The sequence below is a fragment of the Actinia tenebrosa genome, unplaced genomic scaffold (assembly GCF_029948245.1).
Source record: "Actinia tenebrosa isolate PJP-AT-01 unplaced genomic scaffold, QUT_ActTen_1.0 PGA_scaffold3__52_contigs__length_22856419, whole genome shotgun sequence".
NCBI classification, from domain to species: domain Eukaryota; kingdom Metazoa; phylum Cnidaria; class Anthozoa; order Actiniaria; family Actiniidae; genus Actinia; species Actinia tenebrosa.
In genome coordinates this window covers 19,261,052-19,288,408 of record NW_028292580.1, presented here as the reverse complement: position 1 = coordinate 19,288,408, position 27,357 = coordinate 19,261,052, and the positions used below count along the sequence as shown (strand labels likewise).

The following is a 27,357-nucleotide window of genomic DNA, read 5'->3' as shown; positions in this document are numbered from 1 at the left end:
GAAGACTAATAGCTTGCAGTCGAATCCTCGAGGTCTTTCTTCAAATGATCCTCCATCGTGAGACAAATGAATGATTATCATCATTTATTATTTTTATTAACTACATGGTGTCTGCTAAATTATCGAATGATCGCATTCCTTGCTGTTCACGGCGGCATCACTAATACGCATGTGTGAGAAGCTACTGAATTTGCATAATAAGCGAAGATCAAACGTTGATTCAGTTAGACTTGTCTTGTAATATTTTAAAACTGACTTGCTATACTCTCACCCATGACCTACGGTAATAGACCTCTTCGGCTTGGGGTAATGTTTTCCCATTTCAGACCACGTGTCATTCCCTTGAGAATAAAATTCTTTGTTTGAGCTGTATCCATATTCATGTGTCTTCTCATGTGCAACCGAGCGCAAATGACGTGGTCGCAAAATGGAAAACATTACGTCAGAGCCGAAGAGGTCTATTGCTATTCTTTGTTTTCTTAACCACCCCTTACTCTCTCTTTCTCCCCATTGATCCACTTGCGCCCGTTTGGTTCTTTGAAGAGCTTCGCTATGTATTCCTCACTAATTCTGTTTCGTTTTCCAGGAGTGCCAATATAAATCCACTTTCGTGTTTGTGTTTGTTTTCTAATACTCTATATCAAAATAGGCTTTAGTCGCAGCCAGCGGAGACTGTAATGACGGTCATTTTCTGTTCACTGGTTGTAACTATGCCATATCGTTAAGTCCAGCGTTATACGGTGCGTACTCGACCCTCACTCCTCCTGGTAATGCTTTGTTATCGATTAACTGACGGGGCAAGATGTTGTTTGTTCCTGGTAGGCTAGTGGTCAAGTTTGCGAAGAACACCGTCCTGTGGAAATTGCTCTTACTTTGCCAGTCTTCCCAAATCTAGACAAAACGAAATAGAAATTTTTGAAATACCACACCGACATGTTTTCCCTTGGTGTAGCGTTTTCCCACTATACCACGTGCCATTATCTTGAGAAGATTTTTCGTATTCATATTCATGTGTCTTCTCATGTACGACTGGTAAACACAGGCATGATACTCCAGAGAATGACACGTGGTCTGTAATGGAAAAACATTGCACCTAATCTAAAAGAGTCTATTATGTCGGAGATTCGAAGTTAATAATAAGGTAATGAGTTGCATTCTACTTTTCCGCAATACGACTTAATACCAAAATCCATTTGTTGGCCTAATTATCAGCATCATTATTTTCTGGGCCCGGTGTACGAAGGGTGAATAGCGCTATCCGACGGATAGTTCTTACATAGTGGATAAATTTATTGGATAACAGTATCGATTTATCCATCGGATAATCCTATCCACCCTTCGTACAACCGGGCCATGACTGTCAAAGGGTGAAATCAGGGGAAAATCCAAAGCGGATCCTGATTGTAGTAGAAAAAAATACGTAGTAAGGGAGGGAAGAGAGAACAGTTGTTGTACCAAAGGGTAAAGGAAAGAGGATGTGGTTAGCATATATCAAGTTGTACACTATAACTTTATTCGTGTTGAGCAGCCATGAAAATGGGTTAGAAAATCAATACAAAAACTAGGGGTGCAGGTTGGAAAAGGAACTCATGGAAATAACAATATGATAAAAGAAACGGAAAGCCTGAACCTGATTTTAAAATGGTTGCCCAATGAGATAATCACCTTATCGATCATCGCTTGTAGCAAGAAGAACTCAGGAGCAGATGCAGCATCGCGCGAACACATTGTGCCTCCAATCATGCATTGAAGTTCGTGGGTGAAATTATATCTCAGTTTGTATTCAAAACCCTCAAACCTTTCCGGGGAGATGTTCAACAAGGCTTCCAGCTCAACAGCATTAGGCGGGTTTTTATTGAAGTTTCTTCTCAAGCATCGAGGTAGAGTATTGACGGATGGAATCAGCTGCCAGATTCCCTCCCTGAAAGGCCCTGTGTTTACACACTGGTTGGGTTGTACGCCGTTTCCTCCCATACCACTGTTTCCCGAATACCAAAGGGCTCGTGCTCTTGTGTTCCAGGGATTCTCGGAAACAGCAACCCAGTCCCAGTAAGCCACCGTGAATTGACAGTCAACCTCTCTGAGTAGGTTTTCATACTCGAGATCGTACCACCGATGCCATGGTAAGAAGTTATTTCTGTTATGATGAGTATCACCGTTATTAAATAAAGTCTTGTGAAGAGTGAGGAGTGTGTCGTACCGGCTCTTGTATCTGGAAATAACAAGAAGTACGTGTGACCAAGTTGTTTGTTATGCTTCGAGTACAAGCTCTAGAAATGTTTGGAGTAGCTGTTGCTATTCCAAAATGCTACTACCTTGTAACCTTGATTATTTCTAAGTTAGACGAACCTTGGATCAGTAGAGGCTGTTTTAATGACACTTATGTATCGTTGACGTTCAGCTGTCGTCATGGAGGTAAACTCTTTTCTGATACGAGTACACTGAGTCAAGTTACCACCCGCACCACAGACACACCGCTGACCACATCTATCTGTCACCGTCTGACCTACCTGACAAACTAAAAGCAGAAAGAAGAATAAAGTTGTCCTTCAGTAGCATTAATTCGTAAAGTGTGTAGATATCAATCAAGTGAGGCCATACACTACTGTATAATCTTTTTATTTGCTTTCGACGGTTACTCTCATGGAAAGCATGTATATGTAAAAATACATGGAGGTCGGTAAAGCATACGATCCATGGAAGTATGAACAATGGGGAAAAGCAGGAAGACACTGGTAAAATCATGGTTTTTAAAGCGAAACCAAATAATATGTTTTTACCTGGTGGTGGGCATGTATCGGTTGCACATATTCGTGTCTGTAAACTGGGTCCCTCACAGCTTTGTCCACCATTGGCTGGTGCTGGATTTGTACACGTGCGCGTTCTTCTTTGGTTTCCTCCACCACACGACACAGAACACGAGTCCCATGAACTCCATGCTGTCCAATTCCCATTAACTGGGCACGCATTTGTAGCACATATTTGTGTTTCTGAACTAGGTCCCTCGCAGTTACGTCCACCATTGGCTGGCGATGGGTTTGTACATGCACGTGTTCGCGATTGGCTGCCTCCACCACACGTGGCAGAACACGAGTCCCATGAACTCCATGATGTCCAATTCCCATTAACTGGGCACGCATTTGTAGCACATATTTGTGTCTCTGAACTAGGTCCCTCGCAGTTACGTCCACCATTGGCTGGCGATGGGTTTGTACGTGCACGTCTTCGCGATTGGCTGCTTCCACCACACGTGGCAGAACACGAGTCCCATGAACTCCATGCTGTCCAATTCCCATTAACTGGGCATGCATTTATAGCACATATTTGTGTTTCTAAACTAGGTCCCTCGCAGTTACGTCCACCATTGGCTGGCGATGGGTTCGAACATGCACGTCTTCGCGATTGGCTGCCTCCACCACACGTGGCAGAACACGAGTCCCATGAACTCCATGATGTCCAATTGCCATTAACTGGGCACGCATTTGTAGCACATATTTGTGTTTCTGAACTAGGTCCCTCGCAGTTACGTCCACCATTGGCTGGCGATGGGTTTGTACATGCACGTGTTCGCGATTGGCTGCCTCCACCACACGTGGCAGAACACGAGTCCCATGAACTCCATGCTGTCCAATTGCCATTAACTGGGCATGCATTTGTGGCACAAATTTGTGTTTCTGAACTAGGTCCCTCGCAGTTACGTCCACCATTGGCTGACGATGGGTTTGTACATGCACGTCTTCGCGATTGGCTGCCTCCACCACACGTGGCAGAACACGAGTCCCATGAACTCCATGATGTCCAATTCCCATTAACTGGGCATGCATTTGTGGCGCAAATTTGTGTTTCTGAACTAGGTCCCTCGCAGTTACGTCCACCATTGACTGGTGCTGGGTTTGTACATGCACGTGTTCGCGATTGGCTGCCTCCACCACACGTGGCAGAACACGAGTCCCATGAACTCCATGATGTCCAATTCCCATTAACTGGGCATGCATTTGTGGCACATATTTGTGTTTCTGAACTAGGTCCCTCGCAGTTACTTCCACCATTGACTGGTGCTAGGTTTGTACATTCGCGTGTTCGCGATTGGCTGCCTCCACCACACGTGGCAGAACACGAGTCCCATGAACTCCATGCTGTCCAATTGCCATTAACTGGACATGCATTTGTGGCACAAATTTGTGTTTCTGAACTAGGTCCCTCGCAGTTACGTCCACCATTGACTGGTGCTGGGTTTGTACATTCGCGTGTTCGCGATTGGCTGCCTCCACCACACGTGGCAGAACATGAGTCCCATGAACTCCATGCTGTCCAATTCCCATTAACGGGGCATGCATTTGTGGCACAAATTTGTGTTTCTGAACTAGGTCCCTCACAGTTACGTCCAAAGTTACGTCCACAGTCACGTGTTCGCGATTGGACACCACTACCACATGTTACTGGACAACGGGTCCAGGAATTCCAAGAAGACCATTTCCCATTAACTGGGCATGCATTTGTGGCACAAACTTGTGTTTCTGAACTAGGTCCCTCACAGTTACATCCACCATTGGAAGGTGCTGGGTTTGTACACGCGCGTGTTCGTGATTGGCTGCCTCCACCACACGTAGCAGAACACGAGTCCCATGAACTCCATGCTGTCCAATTCCCATTAACCGGGCACGCATTTGTGGCACATATTTGTGTTTCTGAACTAGGTCCCTCGCAGTTACGTCCACCATTAGCTGGTGCTGGGTTTGTACATTCACGTGTTCGCGATTGGACACCACTACCACATGTTACTGGACAACGGGTCCAGGAATTCCAAGAAGACCATTTCCCGTGGACTGGACAGACTTTCACCCGACAGGCTTTGGCTTGCCACACATCCGTACAGGGATAACTATTCCAGTCTTTACAGTTCCGGTATCGAAATCTCAATCCAACGCCACATGGTGGCGAACATTCACCCCACGATCCCCATTGTTCGTAAATGTCGAAAATAGGAGAGACATCTGTAAGATAGAATATAGCAATTCTAAATAACGATCTGGTTAACCTGGCACCCACTATTTATTTATAATTCAGAAATATATAATCTTATCGTAATGATACCGTAGATGAGACAATGTTTTACTAAGGTTTACAAAGATGTTGCTTGAAAGTTTGAAAACAACTTACATATTCCTACGACAACGTTGTAGCAACAAATGACAAATACAATCAGAATCCTCTCCCAACTCGGCGCCATTTCACCTGGAAAAGAAAATTATGATTTATTTATCAATTATTTCAGCTGACTCTTTCCTGTTACTTCTATATATTTAGATTATATTTTATTATTGCTATATTTCCGTCATAAGCAATCAAATGTATGCTTTATTGAACAACCTTTGAACCTTATTGGAAAACAGAAACAATAACTTCCAAAGCAACTAAAATCTTGATAAATAAGGACTAAAGCTTTGATTTAGATATGTTTCGATTGTCCTACAGCCATTCCTATAATCTAAAATCTTCATATAAGAATTAACCTATGATCAGCGCTAATTTGGCTTCAAAATTAACCTGGCTTTAAAACTAACCTGGCTGCCCATAATTCAATATCTATACTTAGAAACCTATGCTTAGTCGTAAGTGCAAAGTCATTGTTACCTTTTTATCGATAACGGCTTCCTATACAGCCACAGCTCATCCGCAGAAAACAAAACGCAGACGTATCAAGAAAGCTACTTATTCCGAAGTCAATGAACTAGAATGATCTATCGAGGTATATTAATGGATGTACTGGAGTATTCATTCTTGTGGAAATCCCTGCGTCTACCACGGTGTTTGGAACAAAAAGGTTTGTGCGTCATGAAGGACATTTTCACATCTCATTTTAATTATTCGAGTGCTTTAAACATTTCTCCGCATTCCGATAACTTTGTTGAGCGATGAACGATATAGACAGACTTTTAAATATATTAAAATATCTCAGAATATGTTATTGTTTTTAATTTTGATATGATGCCATCCTGCTCTTTGAATTAGAGTGCATACCATATATCAGTGAAAAATTAACTAACAAAATTGTGCAAATTCGTGCAAAGTTTCGTTTTACTACGGTCTACTGAACTTACTAATTTCTGCAAATTTGTGCAATTTCTTACAAAGTTTTTCAAGGATATATGGTATCCTCTTCTGAGCTACACGATGCTCGGCCTTTTCAATGACATTGAATAGTCTTTTTTCCTCTACATAAGTCTATAAACTTTAATCTAAAAACTGGAAAGATGAAAAGTTTTTACAAGAAGTAAACATGCACTAGTGCACTATTAATTTATTATTAGGTTCAATATTATTGGGAAGCAGGCTACGTCATAGCCGCCATATTGGTTAACGAAAACAAAGCATCAATCATTATTAGTTATCATTAGATGAAACTACAACATGATAATATATATATAAGTTACAAAGGATTTTGAGTCACGTGGTTGCACTCCACTGAAGGTGAAAATAATTGTATTACGTCAATTGAAAAGAAGAGAGAGCCATTATGGAAGAGCTCCTTATTCGAAGAGATATAGTCCAGTGACTTTCAAGTTTATTTGTTCACCATTTGAAATAAATATTAAGTCTTCCTATTCCAAAATCGCACAATATATTAATCAAACTCCACTGCTCTCAGAGTCGACTCTGAAGAGATTAAAAATATAGACAAATATCAGTGTTCAAGCTTTACTTCAAAAATAACCTTACAATTGTCGAAAGACTTAGCCAAGCATGGCTTACATAAGTCACTTGGTTCATTCAATTGGCTCATTTTTAAAACAACCTGGTATCAAAACAGGGAATAATCACGCTATTCAGCAAATAGGAAGATTCGCAGACCTTCAATTTTGAAAATTGGTTCAACCGTAAGATATACCATATACACTTATGCGGTCTCGGTCCAATATTAAAGTCGAGACTTATAATTAATATCTGCCATAATGGACGAGGATGAATACCATACGTGTTTTATTATTACGAACAATTTGTTTTTCCAAAAAAAGACCACTATGGTGCCATAAAAATAGATATATTTACAATCCAATATGCTGCCCAATATCGCGAAATAATGAATCGCCACGTGGCGAAAATACGGAGATGTGATTGGAAGATTTTTTGTAAGGTATGATAATACAATATACCGATTAGTTGCTCCCAAACGATCTTTTCAGAACTAATTTACACAAGCAAACTATTTTAAGCTTAACAACTGATTACAAGTCGAATGTGATAATATTATATATTAATCTAATGAGTAATAAATATCAATGATATCAATTAAGAATCATTTATCTGTAGATTGAGATTGTTTATCAGTTTATTGACATCTAGCTTCGTCATTTTAAATAATTCCTGTTATAAAGTATATGTCATCTTTGTGTCTAGTATTGCGCGAATGTATATTCATGAATTCAGTACTAAGATAAGGTAGAGCAAGGACATATAGGCATTTAAACACCACAACCAAATCGCGTAGAACAAGAGCATTGTTTACTGAAAGTCGGCCAAGCTCACTAAGAAGCAACTTGATGAAGATCTTCTGACATCTTGGTCATTCCATCTTCGGCGTTTGAATTCGAAGAAAACGACAGATAGAGCTTAGCGCCACCATCGTACGATTCCATTCCAAATTACTGTGAAGAACGAGGTTTAGCAGATCGTTCATTGACAGCGTAAAAAGCATAGGGCCAGGGATAGATCCTTGAGAGACTCCGTGGCTGATAGTTAATGTTGAATATAAAATATATTCTCCTAGCGTGCAATTGATTTGCTTTATGGTTGAATACCGAAATTCTTTAGCACGAACTCTTCAGCCAAAAGAGTTTCTTGAAAAGAAATGAACTTTAGGGTAATTGGGTATTGTTCCTGACCTTAGCTTCACACGTGATCTTAGTAGAGTTCCTTTGTTCTCTTTCAGTCTTTACACCAATTCCGCAACGATTTATCTGGGCTCTGAGGTTTTCATCCCAGTCTGTGAATTGACCCGCCGTTCCCTTAATTAGATCCCATCAGAATTTATTTCAGCGCTCTAAAAAAACTTGAGGGTTCCGAGAGGACAGATACCGTGGGAGTCTAGGTACGAGGACTGATAATGACAAGATCGAGGGAGTGGATTGCATCCATCAACAAACACTTGATACTCGTTCGCACAGTTCTACGTTTATGGTTTATTCCCCACTTCTTCAATACATTTGGCTATTTGATTACAAACTCGAAGTCTATATATTGCGGAGCGTGTTAGATACACGTGCGTGTGGCTGTGTGCGGTGGGTCGACTCTGTGAGTCTATGTCATTGTGAAAGTGCAAGGCGCATTGATATTCTTAATAGCAGCTAAACCACCAACTAGAGTGAGCTATCCCGATGTCTTAATATAACCACTTTTTTGTCCGTGCTCCGTTCAGTAATAAAGCACCGATTTAGAAAGCGCCGAAAGCATGCAAGAAGTTTGAAAAGCTCGCCTATGGCTCGTGTGTCTCTCTTAACATTTCTCTTCGGGTTTACGCTGCTTAGTACGTGCTTTATTATTGAACAAAGCACAGAAAGGGAGGCTGTTTTTATTTGTTAGTTAATGTACTTATAAATTTATCTCATTTTACTACAACGTTATGGTCAAAACCAAGTTTCTTATCTACAACCGAAGCCTCCGATGGTGGAATCATTTCCTGTTCAGGTTGGATTTCGCTGTCCATTTTCTTGGCTCTTGCTTGATCTTCTGCGCTGACTTTAAACAGGTTTATCGCACGGCTGTCAATGCTGCTAAACCGTTCACGAGGAATCATTTTTATTTGTTCTGGACTTAAAGCTGAAAAGGGGTTGAAAGTAGATGAATTAGCACTAAATCTACGGGCGCACATTATTTCAAATTTCTTTGAACAAATGCGTTTTTATTTGTGCAAAGTGATTGCAGTCTGTTTAATCTAATGTCGCGTCTGTTGTAATAGACGTCGTTTTCCCAGTCTGGTGTCGGTGATGTTATTGTTATTTTTAATTTTGTTATTATCGTAGGTGATATTCCTGTCATTACAATTATTATGCTTGGTTGTGCATACCTTTTTTTGTTGTTTCTCATCATATAGACCTCGTTACCTTAGGCCCGTCCACACGTATCCGGAAATTTTTGTATCCGCAAATTATTTTTTGCGGATACGAAAATGTTTGCGTCCACACGCAGCGTATTCGAATCGTTTTCACCGTCCACACGTAGTCCGCTTTCGTAAAATTTGCGGATACGGACACAAAAATTTGCGGACACGTGTGGACGCAACCTGTATCCGTAAAAATAAATTTGCGGATACAAAAATTTCCGGATACGTGTGGACGGGGCCTTAGGCCTAATTTTTCTCTTTTCAATGATCAGACCACGTGTCATTTTCTAGAGTATTACTTTTTTGTTTATTGGTTGCGCATCTCAAACAGATAATTTTTTTAAAGATAATGACACGTCGCCTGAAATTTAGAAATATTACACACAAGGCAAATAGGTTTATTGATGCATAATCAATAGTGGAACACAACAGTAAGTAATAAACCTTATGATATCATTGTTCAGGACATGATAATTTGGTTGTTTTTCCTCAAAACACCTTCAGTTGTCCTTACCTCTTAGTCGATTTACGACATCAGCAGCTACAGAACCACTAATTGGTAAATACTCCACCCTGACTCCTCCTGGTAACGCTGCGTTATCGACAAACTGGCTGGGAAGACGACCGTCTGTTCCTGGAAGTTCCTCATTCACCGAGGGGAAAAATACCGTCCGATGAGAATTACTGTTCTTTTGCCAATCTGTCCAGATCTGTATGATAAAAAGTAGCGAAGGTTTTATTAAAGTAGCACTTAATAGCCAGTGCCAGTGGCTGACAAACCTCTGGCCCTCGTTCCATGATAATGGAATTTAAATGAGAATTTAGAAGTTGATTTATGCGAAGGGAGGAAAACCAGAGAACCCGGAGTAAAAGCCCTCAAAGCACAAGAAAGAACCAACAAACAACTTTTGTTATGAAGCAGTATTCCTGGCTGATTAACCCGCTTTCCTAACACTCTGCTCGGCATTTAATGGCAAATCCATTCACCACGAACCATGATGACAATGCACAGCGGTGAGTAGCGGCGCATGCGCATTAGCAATACACCATAACATGGCTTCCAAATTGTTGTGTTAATAGGTCGTCTGATGATGGCACCATTTGACATCCCCTACCAAAATGCTTCGCGAATTTTCTTTCTTATTCAAATTTGTATTTCTTTATGAGAATAGTGAGTCAATCGGTGCTAACTAACTGAACAAAAGAAAGTATGCAACGGAGTCTGGTAGTGGTAGTGACTCCATAATGCAAGTGAATGACATACTATCTGATGAAAAGCGTAGATACAGAGAGCACATTTGACAGTGAACATACCTTATCGACCATTCCATGGTGCAAGAAAAACTCCGGAGCGCTTGCAGCATCAGTAGTGCACATGGTTTCACCGATCAAACAATGTACCGTGTCATGCAAATTGACTCTTAACGTTACCTCGAAGTCTTCAAACCGTGAGGCAGGAAGTTTTACTAGGTCTGCCACAGCAGCACTGTCTGGGGGATTACCAAAGAAACTCCTCTTCAAACATCGAGGACGCGGTGCTGAAGGCACAAGTTCCCAGACGCCTAATCTAAATGGACCGGTAGTAACGCAATTTTCTCTTGTTGTGCCGTCACCTCCCATACCACTGTCTCCTGCATACCAAACGTCTGATGCTGATGTGCCCCAAGGACTTCCAGAAACTACACTCCAGTCCCAGTAAGGTACGGTGACTCTACAGTCAACCTCTCTGAGTAGGTTTTCATAGGTGAGGATGTACCAACGATGCCAGGTTAAGAAGTGTTGTTGCTCATGAATACGGTTATTAAAAAATATGGTCTTGTGGAGGGTGATTAATGTGTCGTACCGGGATTTATATCTGAAAGTAGTAGAAAGTTAAAGAATTTGTTTAGCCAGCGTTAGTTTGAGAAAAAATTAGAGAAAATATAAAGGCTGTAAAATTACCGAGAGCTGAATGTATGTACGTAAATTGGTAATCTTTTTAATTTTCATTCTGGTGTAAGGTCTAAATTGGTTATATATTTTTTGATAAAGTACAATTTGAAGACTTAAAGCGAAAAAGTGAAAAATGAACTACTTCGGTACCAGGCCTCTTTGGGTCGCTTACGTCAGAGCATAGTTGTTTTGGCCGCCATCTTTGTTTAGGTAGAAAGTTTTCGTGCACCTTAATTTTTATAGAAATTTGCTTTAAAGATAACAAAATATCACACTTAAAGAAACATTTGGTTCCAGTTTTAGGGAACAACAAGCAGAAAGAGAGGAAAAGGAAATATTTTACGAGTTCTGAAGACCAAAACGACTAAAAACTAAAGTCATGCTGAAGGAAATCTTTTACCGTTATGCTGTCAAACTGGATCTACAAATAAAGCCCTTCTCAGACAAGAAAAGGTACCGTTTAAGACTTTAAATCCACGACCGACTTGTCAAAAGTCAGTCTAGTGTAAAAATATCAATAAACCTTGGTTGCATCATTCAAAATGAGACGTTAATATATCACTAAGCTGGCTTTGAACATTTCGGCAAAGGTTTTTTCCTCAGTATGCTAGCCCAAACGTGACAAAACTTCAAGTTGCATTTTTTCATGATCAAGCAGTACTTTTTATACATCAAGTTGATTTTCATTACACCAAGACCCTTCTATGTTCTATGTCTAGTCATTTGTTTCGCTTGTCTAGTCATTTGTTTTTGATATCAAGCGCAATGTTTAAGTTGACAAGCAGCCATCACAATCAAAAGTCATTTAGGTCTTTGCGATTTGCATACAAAAGGGAACGCTAGAAGCACTCAGGAGAAGACTGATTTCGATCAGCTTGCGATCGATGAACGCGCTAGGTCTGGAAGCTAGTCGCAGGGCGGGAGGAGGGAGGGCGTCGAAACGGGCATGGGCACTACTCTGCCTGTCAACAATGGCGGACCGTTTGTGGAGGAAGTTCGGCTGACAAGAAGATCTTTCAAAGGTAAATTTAGGCTTGTTTACCTTTGTTTTTAGCCAATAAAACAATTTTATTGGTGTTAGAGAACACCCAAAACATGATAAGAGTTTTCGTTACGAAGAATTCGCTAGTTTTTGTACTCAAAGAACCATTTTTCATGGTGTTTACGCTAGATTTTATATAGCAAATGCGGGCGCAGGGCATTTTTGGCTTTATAACAATGTTTTCCAAAACCTAGTTTATATTTTTTTGAAATGTTCATATAGTGTTCTACTTATGTGAAAAAATCAGACTGAGCAAATTTGAGCAAGATTGGTTTTTTGACATCTCAAATGTAGACTAGCAACTGCGTCCGCATTTGCTATATAAAATAAAATCGAAACAAATGACTAGACATAGAACACAAGGGTCTTGGTGTAATGAAAATCAACTTGATGTATAAAGAGTACTGCTTGATCATGAAGAAATGCAACTTGAAGTTTTGTCACGTTTGGGCTAGCATACCTCAGTCTTATACAAGATATTTTAAATTATAGTGTAATTTCGAGTACAATAGGCGGAAACGCAATGCTTGTAAACAATGGCACTGTGATGTTAAAGTGTCAACCATTTAATCCCTTTCAAATCTATTTTCACTGATTCAAATGTTAGAACAATAACAACAACAAAAACAACAAAAACTACCGAAAGGGATTCTGGAAATATAGGTGTAAATCGTCATTATGCTTGAGAACTAAAGTATCCACCAATCCTTTGGAATCACACTCGAGTATATTGTCAATTATCCATAGTAAGGAAATCATTTTTTTAAGACCCTGAACAACCTCTGAGCTGAGGGTGGCTTATTTTCAAAAATAAAGAAAAACTTGTCATGGCTTATCACCACCACAAGTACAGCAGTGGCGCCTCTGGCAGTGGGGCCTCTGGCAGCAGCTATACAGTCCATGTATGACCCGGAGCACAGCTCTAACCAGTTTGAATTAGTTAGGGTTGATTTTGAGACGAGGGAGGAAAAACCGGAGGACCGGAAAAACCTTCCGGTCAGAAAGAGAACCAACCAACTCGACTAACATGGGGTGACTGGGATACGAACCCTGGACCACAGAGGTGAGAGGTGAGAGGCGAGCGTATTACCACCACACCAACCTGACTCCGCTATACATGTACAGTTAAAACCCTGAAAAAATATCTTGGGTAAACTAAGTCATGACACAGCCAATTCACAGATCAAATTGGGATTTTTTTGAATTTTCAAGAGAGAGAGAGAGGGGGGGGGGGGGGGGGGGGGAGGAGAGATCTTTGAATCAAAATTTGATCATTTATAACTCCGACAAACCTTGCATCAGTAGAAACTGTTTTAACCACTCGTATATATCTTTCTCGCTCATCTGTCGTCATGGCGGTAAACTCTTTTCTTATACGAGTACACTGAGTCAAGGTACCACCCGCACCACAGACACACCGCTGACCACAACTATCTGTCACAGTCTGGCCTGCTTGACACCCTGGTGTAGAAAAAAAAAAAGCAAAATTCAGTGCAAATGCAAAGGAATGACTAAAGGAGCATGTTTTCTTATCAAACTAAAAAAGAAACATTTTTACTTACCTCCTGGTTGACAGGTGTTTGTTGCACAATATCGAGTCTGTCTACTGTTTCCTTGGCAATCTGCACCACCATTGGCTGGTGGTGGGTTTGTACACGTGCGTGTTCGTGATTGGCTGCCTCCACCACACGTTACTGGACACGAACTCCATGAAGTCCAGTCAGACCATCCACCATCAGGTATGATAGCTTTAAGAGATTGAATGAAATCGAAAAAATGAATATGTGGAAGGATGGACAAAGTTTTGGTGATAATATTTTCTGACTTACGTGGACAAGTATTTGTTGCACACATTTGGGTCTCTGAGCTGCCACCCACACATTCATTTCCTCCATTAGCAGGTGGTGGGTTTGTACAGGTGCGTGATCGTGATTGGCTGCCTCCACCACACGTTACTGGACATGTACTCCATGACGTCCAGTCAGACCATCCACCATCAATTTTGGGAGCTTTAAGAGATTGAATGAAATCGAAAAAATGAATATGTGGAAGGATGGACCGAGTTTTGGTGATAATATATTTTCTGACTTACGTGGACAAGTATTTGTTGCACATGATTTTGTTTCTGAACTGGTTCCCTCACAGCTTCGTCCGTCATTGGCTGGTGGTGGGTTTGTACACGTGCGTGTTCTTGATTGGCTGCCTCCACCACACGTGGCCGAGCACGAACTCCATGAAGCCCAGTCAGACCATCCACCATCAGGTATGATAGCTTTAAGAGATTGAATGAAATCGAAAAAATGAATATGTGGAAGGATGGACAAAGTTTTGGTGATAATATTTTCTGACTTACGTGGACAAGTATTTGTTGCACACATTTGGGTCTCTGAGCTGCCACCCACACATTCATTTCCTCCATTAGCAGGTGGTGGGTTTGTACAGGTGCGTGATCGTGATTGGCTGCCTCCACCACACGTTACTGGACACGAACTCCATGCAGTCCAGTCAGACCATCCACCATCAATTTTGGGAGCTTTAAGAGATTGAATGAAATCGAAAAAATGAATATGTGGAAGGATGGACCGAGTTTTGGTGATAATAGAGAGTTTTAGATTGACTTTTTTTTCTCCCCGCAAACGACAAACGTGACCACGTTTTCATCGTTTTCCTGTATTTTACTTTACCTTTTACAAACCTTTTCTCCAAGCGCAAATATTCTTTTGTTTTTCTACTACTTGGACTTTTTCGCGATTCTTTTTCAGTGATTTAAAAGAAATTTTTACTGGTCAACTGACGTTTCACGTTTGCCGTGAACGTAAATCTAAAACTCTCTAATATTTTCTGACTTACGTGGACAAGTATTTGTTGCACATGATTTTGTTTCTGAACTGGTTCCCTCACAGCTTCGCCCGTCATTGGCTGGTGGTGGGTTTGTACAGGTGCGTGTTCTTGATTGGCTGCCTCCACCACACGTGGCTGAGCACGAACTCCATGAAGCCCAGTCAGACCATCCAGGTAGTGGAGCTTAAATATTGGAAATGTGAAATTAGTTTTAGATTAATTTATCTAGTAGAATAGATATTGAAATAGTAAATAAAATTCAAAAGTGAAAGGATCGAAGAATAGACTTCTTTCAGGATTTAGGTAAGTTACTGACTTACGTGGACAAGGTACCATGCATGCTTGGGTTTCTGAACTAGGTCCGTCGCAGTTACTTCCACCATTGGCAGGTGCTGGGTTTGTACACGTGCGTGTTCGTGATTGGCTGCCACCACCACACGGGACTGCTGAACACGAACTCCATGAACCCCAGGTGGACCATTGGCCATCAGTAACATCTAGGCATGAAACAAAACGAGTAACTATCTTAGAGTATATTTCATCGGAATATTTATGTCAATTTTCTCCTAATCACTTGTAATAACCTTAATTAAAACGAAAGGTCAATTAGGTTATTTTTGAAAGGGCGCTTTCCATTCGATGAAAAATTCCGGGTCGAATTTTCGAATTTTCATATCAAGCTTTACTCTATATGTTAGTGTCGAAGTTGGAGTAGAGGAAGCTCACTCCATTTATGGTATAATCAATTCCATATTTGGATTGTGCGGAGAAGCGGCAAACAAAAAGGCCGTCATTTTATCACGAATTCGACATGAACATTTTTGAAGAAGAAAAGAAGAGAAAAAAAAAAGACAAGTAAAAAAAGAAAAACTTTGTAAAATTGAGGAAGGATACGGGGACGATGCTAACTCGTGGGTCTGCCTCGCAGACAACAGACACAGGGAAATACGACACTCAATGTTTGATATGTATTTGGTCAAATGGAACGGATCATGAACCACATAGATCACGTGTTGTTACCCCAGGTATCCTGTGCAAAACATGGCGGACTTCCTAAAAGTTACAGCGCCTTTAGAAAATGATAGTTTCGAATTAGAAAATGAGATCTTCCAAAGCAACGATGATATTATTCGTTTTGCTTCAGCTGCGTGTGTTATGTGAAGAAGTTTAAATAGGATAAGCGCTTTGAAGAAGTAATTCCTGCCAATCTGCTAGGGGAGTTTAAGAAAACCACTTTCGAATGTCACGAAAAACCTTTGAATTATTTTCTCGAGAAATCATGCAAACTGGAAGAATTCCTCTTGGAACAACTGCCGGTCTGACTCCAATTACTCCTCAGAAGCAAATACTCATATTCTCGTGGGCAGTGGAAATAGAGAGCCAACAAGTTCTTCGGATAAAAAAACACATAAGCTCAGTGCACTGGTATACATGCAAGCTGGACGCCATCTTGTTTTGCATGCATGACGAGGGACTTGAACCGAAACCCTGGAACCAGACTGTTTTTGGATGAAAATAATAAATGGAATGCTTATTTTTCGAAATTTCCGGAAATCCCAAAAAAGAGGAATACCTCAAGACGTATTCCTAAATTTCCGAGTTTCTGTTCCGGGTTATTCTTAGTTCCATTGGATTTTAAATCGAAACTTCCGGAATTTTTCATCGAATGGAAAGCGCCCTTGGTATAGTTTACCTACTGAAATTTGGCCTTTTTTTCCAGGCTCCTGGAAAGTAACCATAAGTTATTCTACATATTAGCTCATACCGTTCTAGGCTCAGATTTCTAGCCGTCACGGCAATGGGCCCACGAAACCTGGAAAAAAATTCCTGGAAACTTCCTTGAATTTGAAAAACTGGAAAACCATTTCTGGAATTTTGAAGTAAAATATTCAACTGCGAACCTTGCCTAGAATTGCACCAAGAATACTTACCACAAGGAACTTTGCATTTCTTTGATTGTCTTAATTTATAACATTTGCCATAGAACCAGTAACATCGAGTTCGTACTCTTTTGCCAACACCACACGGCTCTTTCAATGGCAAACAGACGCTCCATGATCCCCACTGGCCGTCAGGTTCTAAAAAAAATATTAGTTTAAAGATATGCAAATATGCCAAGGATATAGACCCTTGCATTAAATTCTAACCTTGGGGTGAAAACAATGACATTCCCTAGACAATGAACAGGAGTAGCAAGCTTTTTATATAAGGGAACGTTCATTTTAAATCAGGCATAGGGGGAGGGGAGGGGGGGGGAATTAATGGGATTCGCTTGGTAACTAATACCAGAAATGTGACCTCTACTCTCCATTCTGGCAGGAAAAAATGTCTACTCTATAGTCTTGCTTTAGGCTTTTCGTGAAAATGCCGTACTCGAATTCTTTCTTTCTCTATTTCTCCTTCCATTGCTTTGGTTGTGTTGGTCACTTATGCTTTTTTTTGAACTAGGATTAAGTGCTAGTTTGTTCCATTATAAATAAGTGATAAAAATGTTTACATTTTTTAAATTTTTGGGTCAAATTTAAAAGAAAGAATGTTTTCTAAATTGTTGCTTTGAATATGTTTACTTCGTCAGTTTGTAGCTGCCGCCCACACCTTTCATGGGGCACGAAATAGTATTTAATGTCACTCATTTATTCTCGAAAGTAAATGTTTAATATTAATGTTTGATCTTTAAAAACTCACTGCAACTCGATGTTACGAACGATATTTTCGCCTCGTCTTAACGAGCTTCAGCAAAAGAAGCATTTTTTGTTCCCTTGGAATAGGACTTCCCAGAGAAGACAGACAAAAAATCTTGCGTGTTTTTAACTCTTCGAAATGCTTTAGACGACCAATATAGACTGCTACAGCCACTTGTCTGTTAATCATGCTCAATTTGGAGGAGGAAAATAGGATCTTACTCTTATGGCAAAACAAGGGTTTTTTTTTTGCTCTTCACAATGAGCTGCATTAGGAATAGCTACGAATCGTTCTAAGGATACAAGAAACAGATAAAGCCATTTTCTACCAGTTGTCATAGTTAATAGCACCCCACATGACGTAAGTAACACTAGAGTTTTCTTCATTGAATCAAGTATCACACGTCATCAAAAACGATAAATCAGTGTCTAGGTAACCAGGGTAACCAGGGTAACCAGGGTAACCAGGGTAACCATACTTAAAATCGAATAGCGCAGCGCAACCGTGACGTCATAAAAACGAAGACAAAGGCGAAATTCGGACAAACAAACTTACAAGTTTGCTTTCAGCAGATAATTTTCACAGCCGATCGCAGTCGATCTTAGTTTACATGGGTTATTATTGTAACTTTAAGTAAGAATGATAAAATCGGTTCGTATAATCCTCGTAGCGGTTAAACAGAATGCAATGTTTGTCCGAATCTTTATTTTTAGAATCAGCGCGCTGCGCTATTGAATTGCACTTAGGATATCGGGAATCAGACAAAACAGTTTTGAACAAGTGTATACAGCTATTTACTCTGAGATTAAATTCGGGAATACGTAATTTCGCCTGGTTTATAGACCGCTTTACCTTAGGCGTAATGGTTTCCGCTTTCAGACCACGTGTCATTTCCTTGAGTATCATTTCTTTGTTTAATGTTTGCGCATGAGAAGATGCATAAATAGGGATAAGGGCTGTATTGTTCTTTTTAAAAATAAACCTTGCTTTCCTGTATCTTATAATTCTTTTTTTTTTTAACGTGCCCACTGATCGAACAAGGTCAGTTATCACTGCTCTTAAATATCCGATATGCTAATTGTTTTCAATGTTTCTTAATTCCCTTAAACATTCGGTTGAAAATAATTACCTAGACTGTGAACAAACGTTAAACATGTTGCAAGAAGAGCAAGCCAGCTAATGATGAAACTAGACATCCTGGCTGAAGAAATACAATGAAGAGAAACAATTGTTAACTGAAGTTAAAAATATATTGATAAAAATGAAACATCGTTGTTAACTGAAGTAAAAAAAAAGTTGAAAGAACAGAGCGAAAAATAGGAAGAAACAAGACAAAAGAAAATGTTTGGAAGGAAAGGAAAGAGAAAGGGAGAAAACGAAACGAAAAACATTGAAATGAAATGATAGAACTAGAAAAGAAAAGGAGAAAGGAAAGAAAAGGAAAGGAAATGAGAAAGGAAAGGAAAGGAAAGTCGAAGGAAAGGAAAGGAAAGTCGAAGGAAAGGAAAGGAAAGGAGAAAGAAGAGAAAAGGAAAGAAAAGAAAGGAAAAGAAAAGCAAAGGAACACGATAACAAGAAACTGAAAGTAGAAAACGTAAGTTTTTGGATAGGAAATTTGAAAAAAATGTAAAGAAAACACCATTCGCACTCTATCGATACCCAAAACACAACCTCTGGGCTGATCAAAGTGAGGGCAGTTTGAAGTTGGAATTGTGGAATTTTTTGGAATTTAGCGTTTTGCGGATGGGAGAAAACCAGAGAAAGCAGAAAAAAACCCTTGCATTTTCACATTTCAGTCATTTGTAAATATCATTAGTAATCGTATACAAGAAAAACAAATGAAAATCTATTTTATACTGAATCCTATCATAGATACTCATAAAAGTATTAAAGAAGTGACTCAAATAACCAGAAATTACATACTTTGTGCCTTTTTTCCTAGATAGTGGAGAGACGACGTCAGCTGATCACGATCCCTAGAACGACGATCCTCTGCCAACGAACTAGTCATTTAACAGGTATTTATAGCATCACATGTTTCAAAACACTTGAGCATTAATTAACTGCTAAGCAACCGACAGTCTTATTTTAGTACCCTTGGGTCATCTTCCTGTTTGCTTTGAATTCGTTGATATTGGCTGCTATTGGTAACATGTTCTTGGTTTGCAAATAGTTTTTTTTTCCGCCTTGATGTTCTTATTTTCACATTTTTAATGGATTTTGAACTTCCCGAATTTTTCGTTTTTTCCCTCACGTATTTTTATTTTTGTTTGTTTGTTTGTTTGTTTATTTGTTTGTCCTTAATTGTTTAGGTTTTATTTCTTTTACTTTGTTGAGGGTGGAGATTTAGACCTCCTTTTTGCTTTGCATTTCTTTTTTCTTTTTGTTAGTTTATTCAAGTTATTTTTTAATTCTTTTGTTTGTTTGTCCTTGTCTCGATGTTTTATTTTATTTTTACTTTGTTGAGGGCGTGTGGAGATTCAAACCTCCTTTTTGCTTTCCTGATTTAGTTAGTTCATTCAATATCTTTTTTTTTTTAATATGTCAAGAAAAAAGTTAAAAATTTCAAACGTTTTTGTACTGACCCCTTGCATGGGGACTACGATAAATCTTTTATTACGCCCCCGGATAGCTTATTTATTCTAGTGACGGTTTATACGAATTACTATAACAAAAGACGCAATTTCTTACAGTTCAAACTTTGGATGAGTGATAACTGTATTGTATATATATCGTATATAGAAATTTGAATCATTTTATATACATCGTTCATGTTTAGCGTTAACAGTTTGATTAACTTGTATGAGGTCTGAGGGAAGGAAGGAGGAAGTTAAAATAAAGGTGGCTTAAAAATTCTTTCTTTAAAAAGATTGACTTATTAGATAGGAGGAGGGCTTATTTGATAGAGTGGATAATAATAGATGATTTACGGTAAGTACGCAGCGTTGTAACGACCACCAAAACCTGCCTGTCAATTCATGACATTTCATTGGACAGGGGAACAGGCTGAAAAAGCTGACATGCTGACAATATCCAACTAATAAAGCCTCGGAAATTTTCAGAATATCTGTTTAATTCATTCAAAATAACGAGAATGTTAGTTTTATTGGAAAAACTATACTTATATAAAATGGGAAGCTTTATTTAAAATTCGTGATATTCTTGTTGTTGGTTTTACGTGTTTCGATCAGACACGACATCACTTTAGTACTAGATTGTCAAGCGCTGTTTAAAGAGGATTGCCCGCTATATTTGGCTTAATTGGATGTACTTATCGCAAAACAACAAAGACATCATCATCGTCAACATTACTGAGCTGCTTGCGAGCACGTTACACTATCTAATCTCGCTATGCAAATTACGCACGCAATGAAACTTTCGTGCCAAACCTGCATGTAACTGCATATTGTTTCTGTTATATAGGAGTATAGTGCGTGCAGTTTGGCAGGACTCTTTCGCTAGTCCATGGTAGCTAGGTGCTTTATGTATATCATCTATTTTGTACTCTCCTTTAAATACAAATGTGGATATTTACAAATAACAGTCACTATTTAACTTCATTGATCTTTAAATTGTTATCTGTTGTAGGAGCGTAGTGCGTGCAGTTTGGCAGGAAACTTCCACTGGTCCATGGTAGGTGCTTCATGTATATCATTTATTTTGTGTTCCTCTTAAATACGAATGTGGTTATATAAGAGTGACTATTTTTTCAAAATAAACTCTTAAAAGGCAGTGCTTTGGATCAAGCTAAACTGTGACTGACTACCCATGCAACAGGAAGTTGCGCATGTTATTCGTAATAGACCCCTTGCATAAGGGGTCAAAGCACCTCAATTTGGAAAACAAAACAAAAGAATTTCAATCTCCTGAGAATTGGAAACCTATCGTTATGTCCTCCAAATTGAGCCGCATTTTGACGTAATGCAAGGGGTCTATTGCATTTTGTATTTTGCATGAGTTTTCTTGGGTGACGGTAAAGAAAAGCGAAATGGGATTTTTTGTGTGTGGGATGCACAAATCATGGGAAATTCCATTCAAACCTTGTCCAAAGCTTCTTATCGATTTCCCCCACATTTATGATAACAGAAACAGTATATCTAAGTGATATACGGGGATGACATTATTTTATTCAATGGAAATTAATGTTAATGATTTAACATTTTATAAAAAGTCGCTGAGTGGCTGATGACCAAAGGTCTTTTTGTTAATTAGCATCTTGGCATCTCTTAGCATCAGCAACTATGCCAACTAGTTTGATAGACCCTAGCAGAACTGAAAAAATGAAATTTCTAAAGTTTTGCAAGCTCCTCGTCGCTTTTCGCCTCTTTCAAATGTAGGATTGAACCTTAGCTTAAGTCAGTAAACTTTTAGTTACATTTTTGACTGCATACCATTTCTTATAGTCTAACAGCACATAGCTAGGAACTATTAACGCTACTACATTGAATCTAGGACTTTATGGTCGAATCCCAGTTTCTTATCCATTCGAGAGGCCTTGGATTTTGGGCTTACTATCTCGGGTTGGATTTCTTTATCCATCTTCTCTGCTTGTGCTGCTTCTTCAGCACTGACCTTGAACAGTTTCATTGCAGCCTTACTCATGCTACTGAAGCGCTCACGTGGGATCTGTTTGAGCATTCTAGGAGCGAGAGCTGGAAACATTAAGAGATCATGTGTTATTTTAAGCCCTTTGATTTTTTTCCTCTTTTCGATTCATTTGCTGTTCCTTCTTTATTTCGTTTCTTTTGATCTCAATTTTCTTCCTTCCTTCCTTCCTTCCTTCTTTCCTTCCTTCCTTCCTTCCTTTCTTCCTTTCTTTCTTGCCTTCTTTTTATTTTTTCTATATTTTTCTCTTTCTTTCCTTTTCTTTTCCTTTCTCTTCATTCTTTTTTCCTTCTGTGTCTTCTTTCGTTCTTTCTTGTTTGCACGTCACCTATTCTATCTATCTATTCAATAGGTATTATTCAAGGCTCTTCCCACTTCTCCTAAAATTACTATTACCACTGAAGCTCTAGTATTCTCAATAAGGCACCTTTGTTCATTACCTCTCAGTCTACCGACTACCCTGGCAGCAGGAGTGTTACCAACGTCTTGCCATTCTACCCTTACGCCACCAGGTAACGCGTTGTTGTCAAGAAACTGGCTAGGAAGAAGACCACTTGTTCCTGGCAAAGCTTGATTCACCGAGGCAAAAAATGCTGTCTGGTGGGCATTGCTTTTCTTCTGCCAGTCTGCCCAGATCTGAGAGAAACAGGGCAAGAAAAAGAATTCCATAAGAACCTGTGTTTAGTAGTCGCCTATTAAGCGGCAAGCCTCTATTTAGCGGGCAGTTGTCACAATAAGGGATTTACGTTTTCTGGCTGGAATACGAAAAATCTCATTTCTAACTCAAAGGTCATGCTTCATATTCCAATCTAAAAGGAAACTACGTTGTAAGACTGTGAATATATTAAATTTTGCAGCTCGTAATTCACAACATTTTTTGTAATAGGTGTATACGTATTTGACAGAGATACGGCAAAATATTGTTGCAGCACTCCTTATTTGGGTGTTATGGAAATACCTTATCGATCATTCCATGGAGTAAAGAAGAACTCTGTTAGTATTTGACAAAGCTCAAGATAAAGTCATGGCTAAATAGTAGCCAAAATATAGTTGCAGCACTCCCGATTAGGTGTTATGGAAAATACCTTATCGACCATTCCATGGTGCAAGAAGAACTCAGGAGCAGAAGAAGAGTCAGTCGTGCACATGGTTCCTCCAATCAAACAATGTACCGTGTCATGCAAGTTAAGTCGCAACGTTGATTCAAAGTCATGAAATCTTGAGACGGGAAAATCTATCAATTGCGTGACAGCAACACTATCAGGTGGGATGCCATCGAATCGCCTCTTTAAACATCGAGGGGGACTAACTGAATGCGGAAGTTCCCAGACGCCTAATCTAAATGGACCAGTAGTAACACAGTTATCGCTTGTTGTGCCGTCACCTCCAAAACCGCTGTCTCCTCCATACCAAACGTTTGATGCTGATGTGCTCCAAGGACTCCCAGAAACCATACTCCAGTCCCAGTAAGCTACAGTAAAGTTACAGTCAACCTCTCTGAGAAGGTTTTCATAGGTGAGGATGTACCAACGATGCCAGGTTAAGAAGTGTTGTTTATCATGGATACCGTTATTAAAGAATATGTTCCTGTGGAGGGTGATTAGTGTGTCGTACCGGGGCTTGTATCTGGAGATAAGAATGAGTATCAGGAGTATAAGGGCATAGTATTAACTCAGGAGTTCTGTATCTTAAGAAAAAATAAGGTTCCCTTTACTTTATCTCAGCCTTGAAAATAGTAGGAATTGGTAACGTTACTCGAAAACTGTAAATGTTGAATTAGCTGCTAGAATTTTCTGGCTAAACATCATCACCGCCAATTCAACATTTGGCAATTTCTAATCCAGCCATAGATGGTGACAATAATAAAAGGACAGAAAGGAGAGATGTCATAAGTTTTGAAACTGAGCGAAGACCCTTTCCCATCAAGCAAAAGTAGGCGAATAGATATGGAGATGTACATTTTAGAGAGCTTAAGATTTTCAGGTGGATTGGATTCAAACTATACTAACTTAGAATTGGTGGATGCTTCTTTTACGACTCGTATGTATCGTTCACGTTCAGCTGTTGTCATGGAGGTAAACTCTTTTCTGATACGAGTACACTGAGTCAAGGTACCACCCGCACCACAGACACACCGCTGACTACAACTGTCTGTTACCGTCTGGCCTACTTGACAACCTAGCAAGAAAAGAGACACGTAACTTATTATGCTATTTCTAAGAAGTTACTTCTAAGAACCAGCAATTTCGGAAGCCAAGTTCATCCATGTGAGTAGAGTTGTTTGTTGGTTCTCTCCTGTGCTTCGAGGGTTTTTCTTCGGGTTCTCCGGTTTTTCTCCCTCCGCAAAGAATCAACTTCTTAGTTCTAATTTGATCTAAAAGGGCCTGGATGAAAATAACTCTGTGTAAATTTAGTCACCCTATTAAATTTTGTAGTATCCATCTGACAAGTTGAAATTATTCGTTTTATACTACAACATGCATGCATGGTTTTGCATTGAGGTTGTTCTTTTCTTCTATTCTTTGTAACTTTACGGCGTTTCATTTTTACCTGGTGGACAAGTGGTTTGAGCACATTTTTGGGTTTCAGAACTGTTACCCACACAGTTACGTCCACCATTGGCTGGTGCTGGGTTTGTACATGTTCGTGTTCGTGATTGGCTGCCTCCACCACACCTGGCCGAGCACGCACCCCATGAACCCCATGTTGTCCATTGACCATGTATTTTAGGTGCTGTTACAATAAAAGATATGAAAAATAGGGTTTTTCATTATCGTTTGAAATATAATTAGGTACAAAGCCATCATTGAGAAGCAAACGGCAGAAGTTGCCGTGAAAAAACTAGAAAAAGATACCCACGTGGTGTTGGACATGTTTGAACTGCACATATTCGTGTTTCTGAACTAAGTCCCTCGCAGTTACGTCCACCATTGGCTGGTGCTGGGTTTGTACACGTGCGTGTTCGTGATTGCCTGCCTCCACCACACGTCACGGAACACTCGCCCCATTTACTCCATTCAGACCATCCACCATGTACTAGTGCTATGAAAGGAAAGTATCCATTAACTATATGTCTTGACATCTTTTTTCTTAGTTAAAGCATGATAATGTGAAGGGGAAAAAATAATAAAAAAGATCTTCCAGCTTGTTGAATGATGCAATCATATGTTTACTCTGATTTTCTTACGTGGAGTTGTTGTGCATTTTCTTGCTCCACATTGCCTCGTCTCACGATCATTTCCAAGACAGTTTCCTCTTGGATAGTTAGTACATGTACGCGTTCGCAATTGTGTTCCTTCGCATGGCGCAGAACATTTTGTCCATGATCCCCACGTTGACCAGCTATCTTGTGCTAGTGAAGAGACGAGACGATTTGTCAGGTTTAATATGTCTGATAAAATAAATGAATGCACAAGGCACGGCACGGCACAAAATCTTACGATATGTATGGAACCACAAAAGTGTGTGAGATTACTTCTCATTCAATCAGGATCCTGTGACAAGGCACCGCGTGACTGTGACGTAGTCACGTCACCGTTCTATACCCTCGCATTTAGCATCGACACATAATCCAAAATTAAATTTTGTTGTAGAATATAACAAAAAGTAAAGTCTTATGGAATGGGATTTCGTTTCTGTATATTCTGTTTATTTCTGTGCATTCTTTACTTCCCCTACTTTTGGTATGTGAATATTCTCACGCGAAGACGAGGATAAGCCCGAGCAACGAGTCTGTGATCAAGGAACACAGAGGTATAGTCTACTCTGTGCCGTTGTGAGGTATGCTTACATTCTAACTAGACATAATAATACTACTTACTGCAAGGTACATAACAAGCCCTTTTTCGACGTGAAATAATGCATCTCCCGTAGAACCAGAAACATCTAGATTTAGTTCGTGTTCCTGTTCCACATGGTCCGTTTGTTTTGCACGGACCCCATGCTGACCACTGGCCCAATCCAAAATTGTCTAATGTTAAAATGAAGTTAAAACAAGACTGACTAACTGACCAAAAGACCGACAGACTGATTTTAACAATGCATGATATCGTGATAAATACCTCGACTGTCAACGAAGGTTAAACATGTTGCAAGGAGAACCAGCCAGCTGATGATGAAACTAGACATACTGGCTGAAGAAACAATGAAAACTATTTTGAGTAAAGAAATAGTAAAAACAAAATTTACATTACAAACAAACGAAGAAACGAACAAGCCAAAAAAACAACAACAACAACAACAAACAAATAAACAAATAAATTACCTGACTATTAAGTTTTAAAAAAACAATCAAAAGACGATATAAATGCTAAAAAATTGAAACGCTGTGGGATAGAATGCGCAATTAAAAATTAGAATTTTTTTCCTGGCTTTGCAATGCCTCAAAGAGAGGGGTTAGTTTTATACTTAGAAAGAAAAAAAACCTGGAAAAAACCTGGAAAAAAACAAAACAAAACAAAACAAAACAAAACAAAACAAAACAAAAAAAAAAAAACAAAAAAAAAAAAAACAACAGGAAAACCTCTTTTGATTGGACTGAATAGACTGTAAGTCCTTAAAGTTTCATAAAACCAAACGTTATCAATAAACAAATATCTAAAATTGTTATCCAGTACGCAGTGACTTGTACTCACACCTTTTTTCGTTTTAGATGATTTGGTGAAGCGTCCGTCGACCAAGTGTTCCCAAGCAAAACGCTCTCCTATAGAAATAAAGAATTTGTAGGTATTTATATGTATTTATAGGTATTTATAGATCAGAATGTTCCCAAGAATAGTTCAACGTTATAAATCTACCATGAAATGAGCTGTGACGGATATATTAGTCAACGAGCAAGGAGTTCCTGTTTATGCAAGAAATATCCAACATTATACAACTGAGTTGCTACTGGATACGCCTTGGTTTATAAATAGTTTTTTCTCTATTTTCATTGTTTTTGGTAACATTCTGGGCTTAGAAACCTTTTAATCCTGTTCCCATCACATGTGGAGCCAAAAGAAAAGCTTTCCCGTCTCTTGAGAATTGAGAACCAGCGAGAACCGAAGTTTAAAATCATAGATAGGTGAAGAACATGAACATTCGCGTGCACACAAAAAAACAGCCTTTCTAGAAAATAACAATTCCCATGGAAACCCTTGAAATTTTTACTGAGACG

The 27,357-nt window shown here is 39.3% G+C and overlaps 2 protein-coding genes across 2 annotated transcripts; both read right to left on the bottom strand.

The window, feature by feature from the left end:
* Positions 1-67: 67 nt before the first annotated feature.
* LOC116301420 (SCO-spondin) lies at positions 68-19,608 on the bottom strand. Its single transcript, XM_089035980.1, has 18 exons — positions 19,521-19,608; positions 18,727-18,798; positions 16,847-16,993; positions 15,236-15,412; positions 14,925-15,098; positions 14,428-14,607; positions 14,167-14,346; positions 13,904-14,083; positions 13,637-13,822; positions 13,367-13,535; positions 10,415-10,955; positions 9,615-9,810; positions 8,605-8,817; positions 5,161-5,235; positions 2,781-4,994; positions 2,350-2,518; positions 1,666-2,212; positions 68-891 (listed from the first exon to the last, which is right to left on the bottom strand). The coding sequence occupies exons 1-18, from the start codon at positions 19,606-19,608 to the stop codon at positions 709-711; spliced, it is 5,691 nt and encodes a 1,896-aa protein (XP_088892106.1). The 3' UTR covers positions 68-708.
* Positions 19,609-21,704: 2,096 nt separating this feature from the next.
* Positions 21,705-26,899, bottom strand: LOC148908827 (uncharacterized). The gene is made up of 10 exons (XM_089035464.1): positions 26,839-26,899; positions 26,264-26,335; positions 26,023-26,172; positions 25,390-25,554; positions 25,062-25,244; positions 24,753-24,935; positions 24,212-24,380; positions 23,288-23,828; positions 22,643-22,838; positions 21,705-22,249 (listed from the first exon to the last, which is right to left on the bottom strand). Exons 2-10 carry the CDS (start codon positions 26,328-26,330, stop codon positions 22,035-22,037), a joined length of 1,869 nt encoding a protein of 622 aa, XP_088891590.1. The 5' UTR covers positions 26,331-26,335; positions 26,839-26,899; the 3' UTR covers positions 21,705-22,034.
* Between the last annotated feature and the right edge of the window lie 458 nt (positions 26,900-27,357).